General features: G+C 38.9%; 1 protein-coding gene across 10 annotated transcripts in view; it reads left to right on the top strand.

Annotated features, from left to right (window-relative positions):
* Positions 1-13,109, top strand: part of igsf9bb (immunoglobulin superfamily, member 9Bb) — a 157,933-nt gene that overhangs the window by 59,132 nt on the left and 85,692 nt on the right. For all 10 annotated transcript variants that reach the window (XM_067424458.1, XM_067424456.1, XM_067424454.1 and 7 more), the window contains exon 4: positions 8,590-8,741. In XM_067424458.1, coding sequence (XP_067280559.1) covers positions 8,590-8,741 — 152 coding nt within the window. The remainder of the gene's footprint in view (positions 1-8,589; positions 8,742-13,109) is intronic.

Raw genomic sequence — 13,109 nt, 5'->3', positions numbered from 1 at the left:
GTTTTGCTCACCGATGGCCTCCATGTGTGACTGGACTTGCAATTTAGTTATATTCACATCAGCATAACTTCCCAAATATAAAAATATATTTTCCTTTTGTGGAAAAGCACATTGGTGCAGCTATAATTGGCTTTTTGAATCGCCTCTTATCTTCCGTCATTAACAGAGAAGCTACATTCATTTGAACCGTTACAATTGGATGCTTTTGTTCAAGTGTGTTTCTTTTGTTAAATATTATTATATTATATTCCATTTAGAAATTATTCTTAGCGGGATCTAAAAACACACTTTAGTTACCAGTGTTAAAGAGCTACGTGATTAATCGCTAAAAGATTGCAATTTCGACTCAAACACACGCACAATTTGTTCCAAAATGACAATGATTCATGGCTGTCCATTACAACTTTGACAAGTATGATCAGTGTGAGTGTACGATCGTCATTCACATTTGCATTGGCACTGCCGATAAACCAGAGAGAAAGCAGTTATCATGTAGTATATAAAACAGCTTCACAAAAATGTTGTACGTATAACTAACTGTACGTATTTGTCAGAGTCTGTGTTTTTCTGCTTGGATGAAAAATGTAATAATGATATTGAAATGCTTATCGAATGTCTCCATTGATTCTCTTGAGTAGATCATGTGACTTTAACAGCAGCAGCATCCCCTAAATTAAAATGTAGCTTTCTGTGAAGGTTGCATGTCACGTTCTGGCAGGTCGTTGTAGTAAGGCCAGAAGCAAAAGCAGTCTTACTTCAAACAATTGATAAAAATCAAACAACCACAACCACTAGTCAAATGACAAACAAAACCCAAGTAAACTCAAACGACAATCAACACCAAACAAAGAACTTCTTCTGTTTTGATTGCCGTTTGGCAACCAACTTTACCAGACTATATTGTGGAGCAGTAGATGGCATGCAGGACAAACAAAGAGCTACTGGTATGAGAACCTGAATACACAAGGGAGGCAAATAAGCAAAAAAACTAAACAAAAAACTGAAACTAGTACGTGGCAATAAGTAACCAGGGAAAATGGGAACAAAGGAAACATGTTCAGGACCAAAACTAAACCAAAACACAACATGAATGTGATGGCATGTCTATAGCATGTATTTTAAACTAAAATCAGTTCATGGTTCAGTGTTACAGAGGGTAGTTTCCTCATTCATTCATTCATTCGTTCATTCGTTCATTCATTCATTCATTCATTCATTCATTCATTCATTCATTCATTCATTCATTCATTCATTCATTCATTCATTCATTCATTCATTCATTCATTTACATTATGGCTTGTTCTGGGCAAGAACTGTGCAGCTGGTGTGGTTCACACGTATATGCATGAGTGTAAACAGGCTGTGTGATCTGATGAGGTGTAATCCAGCAAGCAGAATTCACACGGATGCTCAGCTCAGTACAGGATCCTGAGAGAAAGAAGAGCAGGATGAAAATGTTCCTGTGGGACAAGCTCCATGCAGCCTCCTCTATCCATGCTTCTCCTGCCAATTAGCTCTCACTGGTGCAATGCGTGTGTGAGTGTGTGTGTGTGTGTGTGTGTGTGTGTGTGTGTGTGTGTGTGTGTGTGTGTGTGCTAAACATCTGCCTGTGTGGCCGGTGTAAGCACAGAGCCTTATTATAGCTGAATTCTTCTCACAATCTGTGCCTGTGATAAGAGCTTGTGATTTTATCACTGTCTGCTTGCTGACACGCGCGCTCATTGCCGAAAAGATGATGTCATCTTGCCTCAAAGCCTTGGAAATATCGGAGGGATTATTATGCAGCGTCAAAGACAAAATGTGTGTGTGCGCCCAGAGGGTGAGCAGGTGATCGTTTGGCAAATGTAACAGTTCTATTCCAGGACTCTCACTGTTTGCCTGTCTGTTAGCTGTAATAAAGAAGACCTGTTGAAGAGCTCTGTTACGTGTTTTTCAAGACCAGCAGGACTGTGAACTACCACATCCTGATTGTGTTAGTACTATAGTTGGGAAACAAAGCAGAAAAAAACACTATTTTTCAGCTTTATTTTTTATTGATGATATTTAGTTTATACACTGGGTACAGAAAGTATTCAGACCCCCTTAAATTTTTCACTCGTTATATTGCAGCCATTTGCTAAAATCATTTATGTAAAAAATTTTCTCATTAATGTACACACAGCACCCCGTATTGACAGAAAAACACAGAATTGTTGACATTTTTGCAGATTTATTAAAAAAGAAAAACTGAAATATCACATGGTCCTAAGTATTTAGACCCTTTGCTGTGACATTCACATGTTTAACTCAGGTGCTGTCCATTTCTTCTGATCATCCTTGAGATGGTTCTACACATTCATTTGAGTCCAGCTGTGTTTGATTATACTGATTTGACTTGATTAGGGAAGCCACACACCTGTCTATATAAGACCTTACAGCTCACAGTGCATGTCAGAGCAAATGAGAATCATGAGGTCTAAGGAACTGCCTGAAGAGCTCAGAGAGAACTGTGGCGAGGTTACAAAAAAACGTTACAAAAAACATTCTGCTGCACTTAAGGTTCCTAAGAGCACAGTGGCCTCCATAATCCTTAAATAAAAAAGGTTTGGGATGACCAGGACCCTTCTTAGAGCTGGCCTACCGGCAAAACTGAGCTATCGGGGGAGAAGAGTCTTGGTGAAAGAGATAAAGAAGAACCCAAAGATCACTGTGGCTGAGCTCCAGAGATGCAGTCGGGAGATGGGAGAAAGTTGAAGAAAGTCAACCATCACTGCAGCCCTCCACCAGTCAGGGCTTTATGGCAGAGTGGCCCGACGGAAGCCTCTCCTCAGTGCAAGACACATGAAAGTTTGCGAAAAAACACCTGATGTACTCCAAGACGGTGGGAAATAAGATTCTCTGGTCTGATGAGACAAGATATAACTTTTTGGCCTTATTTTCTAAGCAGTATGTGGAGAAAAATATCACCTGTACAATACAGTCCCAACAGTGAAGCATGGTGGTGGCAGCATCATGCTGTGGGGGTGTTTTTCAGCTGCAGGGACAGGACGACTGGTTACAATCAAGGGAAAGATGAATGCGGCCAAGTACAGGGATATGGACGACTACTTCTCCAGAGTGCTCAAGACCTCAGACTGGGCCAAAGGTTCACCTTCCAACAAGAAAATGACCCTAAGCACACAGCTAAAATAACAAAGGAGTGGCTTCACAACAACTCTGTGACTGTTCTTGAATGGCCCAGCCAGAGCCCTGACTTAAACCCAATTGAGCATCTCTGGAGAGACCTGAAAATGGCTCTCCACCAATGTTTACCATCCAACCTGACAGAACTGGAGAGGATTTTGCGGGAACCATTCACAGACTGGCTTATCCACCTGCGGAATATTGACAGGTTTAACACAATGACGGATAGAGAAGCGATGGTTTGATATATGTTTACATTTATGCATTTATCAGACGCTTTTATCCAAAGTGACTTACAACTCAGGAGTACAGGTAGCGATCTGTCAAGAAGAGGCAAAGAAACGCAAAAAAAGCAAAAAAACGCCCTAAATATCAAGATTTGTATATTACTCGAGTAACAAAAAACAGAAAAGGGAAGAAGAAAAAGAAAAATGCCTTTTGATGCCTGTTGAACACACCTCTCGTGGTCTGATTAGTTGAAAGACTATCCAATTGCGTACAGAGTCATTTGAACTGTTTGTCAGAGTCATTTGAACTGTTTGTCAGAGTCATTTGTCTGGTGATAGCCAGACTAACGCTGTACCGATTCTTTCCGAAAACACCAGAGCTTGTGCCGGCGTGCAGTGGGTGGAGCTAAAGAGTCATGAAAACACAAGACAATTGTAAAAAAAAGCATTGTATTTTGCCATTTTACAGTGTAAAAATATTCAAGCGTGGATGAGAACTGTTTGGAGGGGGATGCCCCCCCTTAACAAAAATACTAACCTTCTCCGAATTGTAAGAATTTTAATGATCCAATACAGTTCCAAAAACATAATGGCCAAATAAACGAATCAACAATAATTTCATATTGGCATAATAAAAGTCTTAAACATATAGTGACTATTCACTAAATCACACAGTACTAGTTGGAGCAGGTCACAGCAGTTTGTTGAGATATTCTATGTGATTTGTATACACAGCCGGTGATGGGCAGTTGCTCTCCCTTCATTTGGCATGCTTTAGCAGGCATTTAGCTAATGTCAATGGGATTTGCCTGAATTTTTTGTCACTAATGGCAACATAGATTGAAAAGCAAAGGCAAACTTAGACGTTATCAATTAGCTGCTTTCAATGACTGTAATACATGAGAGAACCACTGATGAGGGTGTTTTTTTTTATATTTTTTTAGTCACATTCTTCTCATTAGCCTGTAGTGTGCCTGTGCCTTCAGCATTTCTTGAGTGTGTGTGTGTTTAATCAACATCGCAGGTCAGCAGTGTGTCAGGGTGTGTACGGCAGTAAATAGAGACTAGCAGCAGATGGAGGCATGTTTTGCACAGATGTCTTAGCGGCTGGCCTCAGATATTTTGCCTTCAGCACACCACCAGATCTTGGGGGTTCCTTCAAAAAATTACAAACGTTTAAGTTTTAATTAAGTCAAATTAAGCAGTGCTGAAAATGCGTATGACAAGTTGAAAGGTATGCAAATTAGTATTATAATCAGAATGCTGAATCGTATCCAGAATGCTGAATCAAGGTAGCCTGGGAAAACCCAGACAACTTCTGGCAAATTTAGATTTGCTCTGCAAGGTCTGGCCCATTCAAACCCATTTGTAATCCGTCAAAATTGCGGCACCATTCAGAAACGTTAGGGCGGGCTTTACATGAAAACAACAGCGCAATGAAGATGAAGCAGATTTTGAACATTACAAAGATGGATGCCGCCGTGGAACATCACTCGTTTGAAATCAGCTATCGCGTCTGTTTTAAGCGATTTAAACTTTTCTTTTTCGTTAAAACCTGAGCAAAGAACAACAGTTGGCTACCAGATGTGGATTACTTAATGAGGATGATGGGGAGTGTGATCATGTGCTAACACCACACAGCAGCTCTGTATCTGGCCTTTCTGTGCTTATTTCCTCACACTAGATCTGGTATGCTCAAGTCTGAAAATGTTCTAACACATCTAAAATGACTGAATTTGAATAAAGTTTGTGAGACACAATTTTATAAAGACTTATCAATATATCTTATTTTCAAAATATTGCAAATCGTGTTCTAATTGGAATACAAATGCCTTACAACGGGGGCAAATGCGATCAGAGCTTGATGTTTTCTGTTCAACCAACAATCCGAGATGTTTCGGTTGGTTTGAGATGCTATTAGGTTTTCCAAATTTTGCAAAAAGGTTGACTGAGTGGAGGTGGACACCAGCTATTATCATATTTCTTTTACAACAACGGAAAAACTCGTCAGAAACAATTGCAACATCTTCCTCGAAATCACAAACAGAGAATGTCTCAGATGTTTCTCCGTCGCTTTGCATTCGTCATTGTCTGTTGGTGATTGATTTGCCCCTTTGGAAATTATTTGTCTATGAAGCTTTACTAGACCATAACTCTACTGAGAATGGTCTGGTTTTAACCAGCCTAGAATCAAGGTGGTTTGCTCTGTTGTTTCACAGACATTTCGAGCTATGTATAATATATGCTCAGCTTGAGAAGGGTTCAGTCCAGGTTTCTGTTAAGTGCAGAGATATCACCAAACCCCATATCATCTGTGTTCCTGTAAAGTAATATGTTCCTGTGATCTGTGTTAAAATGTGACCTTCGTGTCACAGTGCTGACTTAAATATTTGAACACATCTGAGAAAAAACCTTTTCTCCCTAATGCTCCTTTGTCATCCTCTGCACACAACTGTCTGTCACTGTGCCTAGAAATAATTGAGTAGCCACCAAAGTAATTCCAAGAGAGAGACACAATCATTTTAATTTTGGAGATGCAGTAAGAAATATGAACAATTATGAAACAGTCATGAAAACATTTGGATGCTTCTGAGTGAAATGCAGATCATGTAGCACAACATTCTCCCTCGAGTGTAACAAAGCTATAAAATCCATTTCAAGTTATCATACACAGGAGATGCATTGAGCCACATGCTGCAACCAGGCAATCTCACACATGGACATGAATGTTTCTAATGAGTTTTGTTTATATTTTAATTCATATTCATGTCTCCTGATAGCCCTGTTTTCTGCAGCAATTGCCCTTCCAGTTTACATAGGAGGCATTATATTATATTACACCACTTAAAATCCACGGACCCTGTACAGGGTCCAGAATGACATCGTCATATATATACTTTTAATTTTAAATGTCTGTGGAGGAACTCTGACCTCATATGTGGTACCAAAGCTTAGTCTCTCTACTTTCTGGAGATATGCATCACTTTGGGATATGTTTAAGCAAAGTAAAGCATTTACACTAAATTACTCTGGTGCCATTTCCACCTGGATTTGACCTACCCAAATTGAAAAACTTCCCATACATACATACAGTGGTCTAATTTCAAAATGTTGGTGTCATTTTACAGGAAACCTTTTGAAGTTACATAAAACACTGCTAAAAGTGATAAACATGGAATTATAGGTTTTCTGAGCTGTAATAACCCCCAAAAAGAGACACTTTTTGATTTTTTTTTGGTTTGGTTTGGGCGATTTCCAGCATATTAAATTAATTTAATGACACTGGGATATTGGATTTATACCACTGTATATGGTGGGGTGGAGGATGTAGTGGGGGAAGGGGGGGGGGGGGGGGTCCTCCCTTTAGATCCATTTGAGTAAATCTTGCATACAACATGACACAGACAAACTTCTTTTTTTCCACTATTTTCTGGAATTTAGTGGAAACAGCCCAAACTGTCTGCAGATTCCTAGAGCACACAGGGCCTGAGTTACACACTTTCAAAACTGAATTTATAAAAAAATTATAATAGTTCAAAAGCACCTGATGCTTTGGGGGTTTATTACAGCTTAGACAACACATACTTACATGTTTATAACTTCTAGCAGTGTTTTATGTAATGTCAAAGGGTTTTCTGTAAAGTGACACCAACATTTTTTACTTAGTCCACTGTATGTGTGTATGGGAAGCTTTTCTAATCCAGACGGAAATCCCAAAAATGGTCCTGGATTTTAAGAGGATAATATAATATACAGTATATTAGCCTGACGTGGTCATACTCAATTCTAGTCAGAATATGAGTCTGAAACTGCTCCATTGGGCTGTGATTATGGGGCGTGTTTCAACCGAACCAGGAAAGACCTCAAATGGATAGAGCTACAACCAATCAGAGCAACGAAGCGCCGCATTGTCAAATGTCAACATAGTTCAACTGTGTTGCCAAGTCTGCGTTTTTTTCCCCGCGCGTTGTTTTCTATGTCCGTGGGTTTAAGCGACTATTATGTGATAAATACACCCATGAGTGCGAATTTTAGCAGGCAACCATACCATACCAACCATACCATACGTTTTGTGATATAAATGGTCCCAAATGAACAAACTAATTATAATATATAGACCTTTATATATATATATATATATATATATATATATATATATATATATATATATATATATATATATATATAAAAGGCTGTCAATAATAAAAAAAATTAATCGCAATTAATCGCACCCGTGTTGTACGATAAATTGCGATTAATATATATGTGTTATGATAATATTTATGCAACATAGTCATTTTTGTTATATAAATGGTCACAGATTAATTTTACAAAATTAATATTATTTACAAAATATTAAAGAATAAAATATTTGGGCCAGGTTGTTAATTAGTTGTAATTTTAACTGGTCTCCCTTATTAGTACTTATAAAGCACATGTTAATACCTTATTCTGTACGACTATATTCTATATCCCTTAATCCTACCCAATACCCAAATGTAACAACTAGCTTACTAACTATTCATAAGCAGTAATTAGGAGTTTATTAATTAGCAAAAGTTGTAGATAATAGTTAGTGAACAGTAAGAATTGAACCCTGAACTAAAGTGTGACCAGAGTTAATTTCAAACCTTTCATTATTAAAGAGTAAGCTAAATTGTGAAGAACTGTTCCTGATCTGCCTTTTGGTTCTGTGCCCTGTCCAGCCCATTACTGATATTATTATTTATACATCTACACTGCTGGCCATGTGATGCGTGACGGCATGGCCAAACCTTCCCCAACCTGATTTATAGAAGATGAAAGTGAAATTTTACTCTAAATCAAGGCTGGGGGAGCATTGGCCTTGAGGCAGGAGCAGACTTATTAACAATGAGAGAGGTGCCAGCCAGAGAGCTCATATACTGTATACTAAGAGCTCATAAATGGCCGCATATGTATGCAGGAGGGAGATCCATGACCAGGAGTCGCTCTTATTCACAAATATACGAGCTAATGGCTGGGATGACTTTCTGAACTCATATGACTTTCATTAGAGATGAGGCATGAGTCATGCTTTAGCAGGGTCTGTAAAAGACACGTATATCACAGGACATAATATTGTTATGAATGAACCTGCCTTGTTATTGGAAGGCTGATTTATTTTAGGCAATAATGGAGAACAGATAGGGACTTTTCTCATCGTTTCTCTGTGTCACAGCTCCCCCAACTTTCACGGATACGCCACCGCAGTATGTGGAGGCCAAAGAGGGGGGCAGCATCACTCTGAGCTGCACGGCCTTCGGGAATCCCAAACCTTCAGTCAGCTGGCTCAGGGAGGGAGACCCCGTATGGGACAGCAGCAAATACAAGGTGAGCAAACACTTCTCTTATATAGGAATATTAACTTTGTTCACAAAATCTTGTGGATTTTCTAAATTAGTACAGTTTCTTGTGTCAAAACAGATCTTATTTGTTCTATACATTTTGCTCTATATATTTTTCGCCCTCTCTCTAAACCTTTGTTATGATTGGTTAACGCTGCATTCATCTGGATGGGCCAAGTTGCTTAATACTAAAATATGTGTCAGGTTTGTCACATCTCCTAAGAATGTGTGGCAGTGTGAAAATCATGATATACTGTAGTAAATTGTAGTATGTGACAGCCCTAGTGTTGTGGTTACCTGAAGAGTGCCTGTGTAGTTTGATTGATATCCTTCTCTGCACAAATACAGGAATGCAGTTGCAACAGTGAGGGCTCAGGATATTTGATGACTGTGGAAATTACAGGTCATAGGCACTTTGTCATCTTTTTTGCTCACCTTCCATCTTTAAACTACCATAGTCATGGCCCCAGATCCAGTTATCAGTGGCCCACCATCACAGTTAAATTGCTGCCTCTGTGTCTAAAATGCAAACAAGTGACAAGCATTGAAAGTGCCACGACACAGTTCGACGGCAGTTTTATAGATTGTTGTTGAATAATAGTTTTTTTTTATTTATTAATTCGCAATTTCTTATATAAAAGGTGTCTTCGACATCCCAGTTGGCGCTTGCAGTCGGGGAAGATCTGAAAACAGAGATGTAAAGTCAGACACTTTTTGCTTCCCATAGTGATGCTTGCACTGTGTTTGCATACTTTATCACAGTTGAAGTGAAATTAATGCAATATTTGTCAAATACATAGATGTTTCAGATACATTTTTTGATTTAATACTTATGGTAATGCTTAATACAGCATCTGTTTGTACAAGAACAAAGTTCAACTTAACATAAACCTAAACTGTTTAAATACCAATGAAGCGGGGTCAATGTTTTTTAACAGTTGGATTTTAATAAACATGACAATATAACATCGCAACATAAAAAGAGCTTTTACTGTTATAAAAATACAGATTTGTGAGCTTTAGCATTGAAACTGAACACCGACACCGGAAATTTCTGCCCGACATGCGCTGCTTCAAGGAGCTGCCTTTTAGTCTGGGCAGCGCTGCATGAAATCAAACAAGTGTAAAGACTAGAGTATCAATAGTGAAAATTTACATCTACATTACATTTAATCATTTAGCAGACGCTTTTATCCAAAGCGACTTACAAAAAAGGGGAGAGCAATAGAAGCAACGAAACAAACAAGGCCAACAACCTGTAAGAGCTGTAAGAAGTCTCAGTTAATTAGCACAGTACACAATTTTTTGTGTACTGTGATATTAATTTAGCTTTGCCATCGCAGGAATAAATTACATTTGAAAAGATATTAAAAAAAGAACAAAATGAATTCACTGCAAAAATGTTTTTTTCTTATTTAGTATTTTTGTCTTGTTTCCAGTCAAATATCTAGAAATCAAGATGCAGATAATTGACTAGATAAAAGTACATATTTGTTCTTCTTTTCTGCAAAATAAAATAAAAATGAACAGTTTTTGCTGAAAACAAGCAAAATAATTTGGCAGTGGGGTAAGAAAAATAAACTTGCTTCTGATTAAATTTTTTTTTCAGAAACAAGATTATTTTTCTTACCCCATTGGCAGATCATTTTGCTTGTTTTAAGCAAAAACCTATACGATTACATGAGAATGCGTATCAATAGTACGAGTTTGCAATTTCGTGGAATGTATACGCCGACATGCAATTGTAAAAGCCAAGTTGGCGTGTACATGATTCGCAGTCTTGGGTAGAATGGGTGCGGGGGAGGGGTTGTGGGGTTTGTGCATATCATGTTAGCCTGACAAGCCAGACCTTCATCAAGATGTTTGGTCTGGAAACTCACCATTGACAGCTCAATCCGAGGGGCGCGATAAACGGTTGCCTTTCAAACTCCCTCTGCATGCGATAGGATAGTGCTACACCAACCAGAGCAATGAAGGTGAAACGGAGCTTGTTGATAGATTAAACATTCGCCGTATCCGGTCGGCAAAACTCCGAACACATCTTCCCTTCTTAAGAATGACTTCAGTGCCGTTCTTTGTTCTTTTCTCAGAGAAAAGCTTAACTCCAAGTCTTCCAGAGTCGCGGTCAAAGCTGATTCGAATGACCACCGTTCACCAGGTTCTGTGTTTACTAGAAGCACGCAAGCACAACTCTGGCGTCATTATGTTAAGCCCCGCCCACCGACTCTATACACGATGTGATTGGCCTGTCAAGAGCTTGGTGTTTACAGCTCAGCTGGGTATTGAGAGTTGCTAGATGACACTCGCGGGCAGATTAGATTTGCTGCTGCTAGGGTGTGTCTAGGCTACATTTCATGCACAGCAAAATACATTTTTTCATGTGATCGGGCTCGCTTTTTACTTATCTGGTAAAATCATCTTAGTTTACACATTTTTAGATGAAAGCTAAAAAATGATCTTGTCATTATTCTAATCTAGAAAAATCATCTTAATTTAAGATTTTTTATAGCCTGACGTGTCATACTCAATTCTAGTCAGAATATGAGTCTGAAACTGCTCCATTGGGCTGTGATTATGGGGCGTGTTTCAACCGAACCAGGAAAGACCTCAGTTGGATAGACCTACAACCAATCAGAGCAACGAAGCAATGCATTGTCAAATGTCAACATAGTTCAACTGCACTGTGTTGCCAAGTCCGCATTTTTTTTGCAGCGTGTTGTTTTCTATGTCCGCGGGTTGAAGCGACTATTATGTGATATATAGACCCATGAGTGCGAATTTTAGCAGACAACCTTGCCAAAATAACACACTTTTTACCCCCCAAATGCCATTTTTCCCTCGGAGAACCCCCCCGAGAAGCTATTGTTTAGGGCTAGTAGTTGGCGGGTTTTGTTGTAAAAACTTGGCAACTCTGTCTGCACACGTAGGCTGGATCGTGTATTTCAGGCTGGAATACACGATCTTTGCCGGTGTTGTAAAAAAATAAAATAATTTAATGATACACAGAGTACTTACTCAACATGATCATCATTTCTGAGAGAAATTGTGAAGGTGAATGCATAAACAAACAAGCTCTCCGTTTAGGATTCGAGTAAATATAATCCAAGCTCCTTTGATGACGTGCATGATTACGTTACTGTTGATCATCTGTCAGTCATCGTCTAAAGCCCGCCCTGATGATTTCATTGGTCTGAACAGTTTCTGTTCGGGGATAATTACTCCTCTATGGAGCAATGCCAGACCGAACTGCCCGACCTAAAAAAATTGTGGGCGGGGCTAAGTTCGGCTGGCATCCAGGCTAGAATTTTATTTGGACTGGAAAAAAGTCAAAGATACTATGTAAGAAAAACTATTTTTGCAGTGTTGTAATAATACTGTAATAATTTCAGATTAAAAAAGTGCATTCTTTGAGAGAGACCTTTTTTTTTTAAAAACAAGGCACAAAAGGCCTCCAGGTTTGCCATATTTCAATTGTTTTTACCATCATCTCGTCTAAAAGTGTCTTTGAAACTAAGCAGTTTGAGTGTCCCAGTTGTATGGTTTAAACTTGGTCAAGTTGGACAAATTGAAGAGTAATCGCACGGCATGTAGGATCAGTTAATTAATCCCCCTCAGCTCTGTCATATTCCCTAGTCGTTTAGCACTAGCCCCTTGTCCAACTCAGTGCTCGTAACTGTGCTCATTTTAACAATGTCATGGAGGTGTCCCTTGGGCCTCTTATGGTCACAGTGCTGTTTGATTAGGAACCAAATAAATTGTCCAAGTATTTCAGCACTAATGGAATTTCTTGTCTTGAGTGATGTCTTTTATATTTCATCAAATGACCCACCCTTGATATGAAACAGACTCTTAGATTCCCTTGTCGAAACCAGCATCTAAATATGTGCTTTTTCCTTACAAGTGATCCATTGATTGCGGCTCATCAAAACCGGTAAGCCAAACATAGTGAACCAGACTGTCAAATACTTCCTGAGTATAAACCATCTGCTCACTGAAGACTAACCAAAGAGATTCCTAACGGATGGCTTTGTTCTCGGCCTGAAAAACTTTAGATTTTCAAGAGCCCGTCGAAAGATCTCCATCTCTTCTCACACACAGCAGAGAAATGACAGTCTGTCAGTGACAAGCTTTGCTTGGTGATTGAACACTTTTGAAGTAGGTGAGATAATATCTGGAACAGAGGTATTCATTGCTTGTTAATTTGAGTGATGGCAAGCTCTTTGTCAAAATAGAACATTCTTTTGACTGATTAGATAGATCTGGTTAGTATACATTCTCAGAAAAAAAGGTACAGTGCTGTCACTGTGGCAGTACCCTAAGGTACAAAAGTGAAAAGGTACATCTTTGTACCTTA

Source organism: Pseudorasbora parva, chromosome 18 (assembly GCF_024679245.1).
Source record: "Pseudorasbora parva isolate DD20220531a chromosome 18, ASM2467924v1, whole genome shotgun sequence".
Lineage (NCBI taxonomy): Eukaryota > Metazoa > Chordata > Actinopteri > Cypriniformes > Gobionidae > Pseudorasbora > Pseudorasbora parva.
Note: the sequence above shows the minus strand (reverse complement) of the source record. Positions and strands in the feature narration are given on the sequence as shown.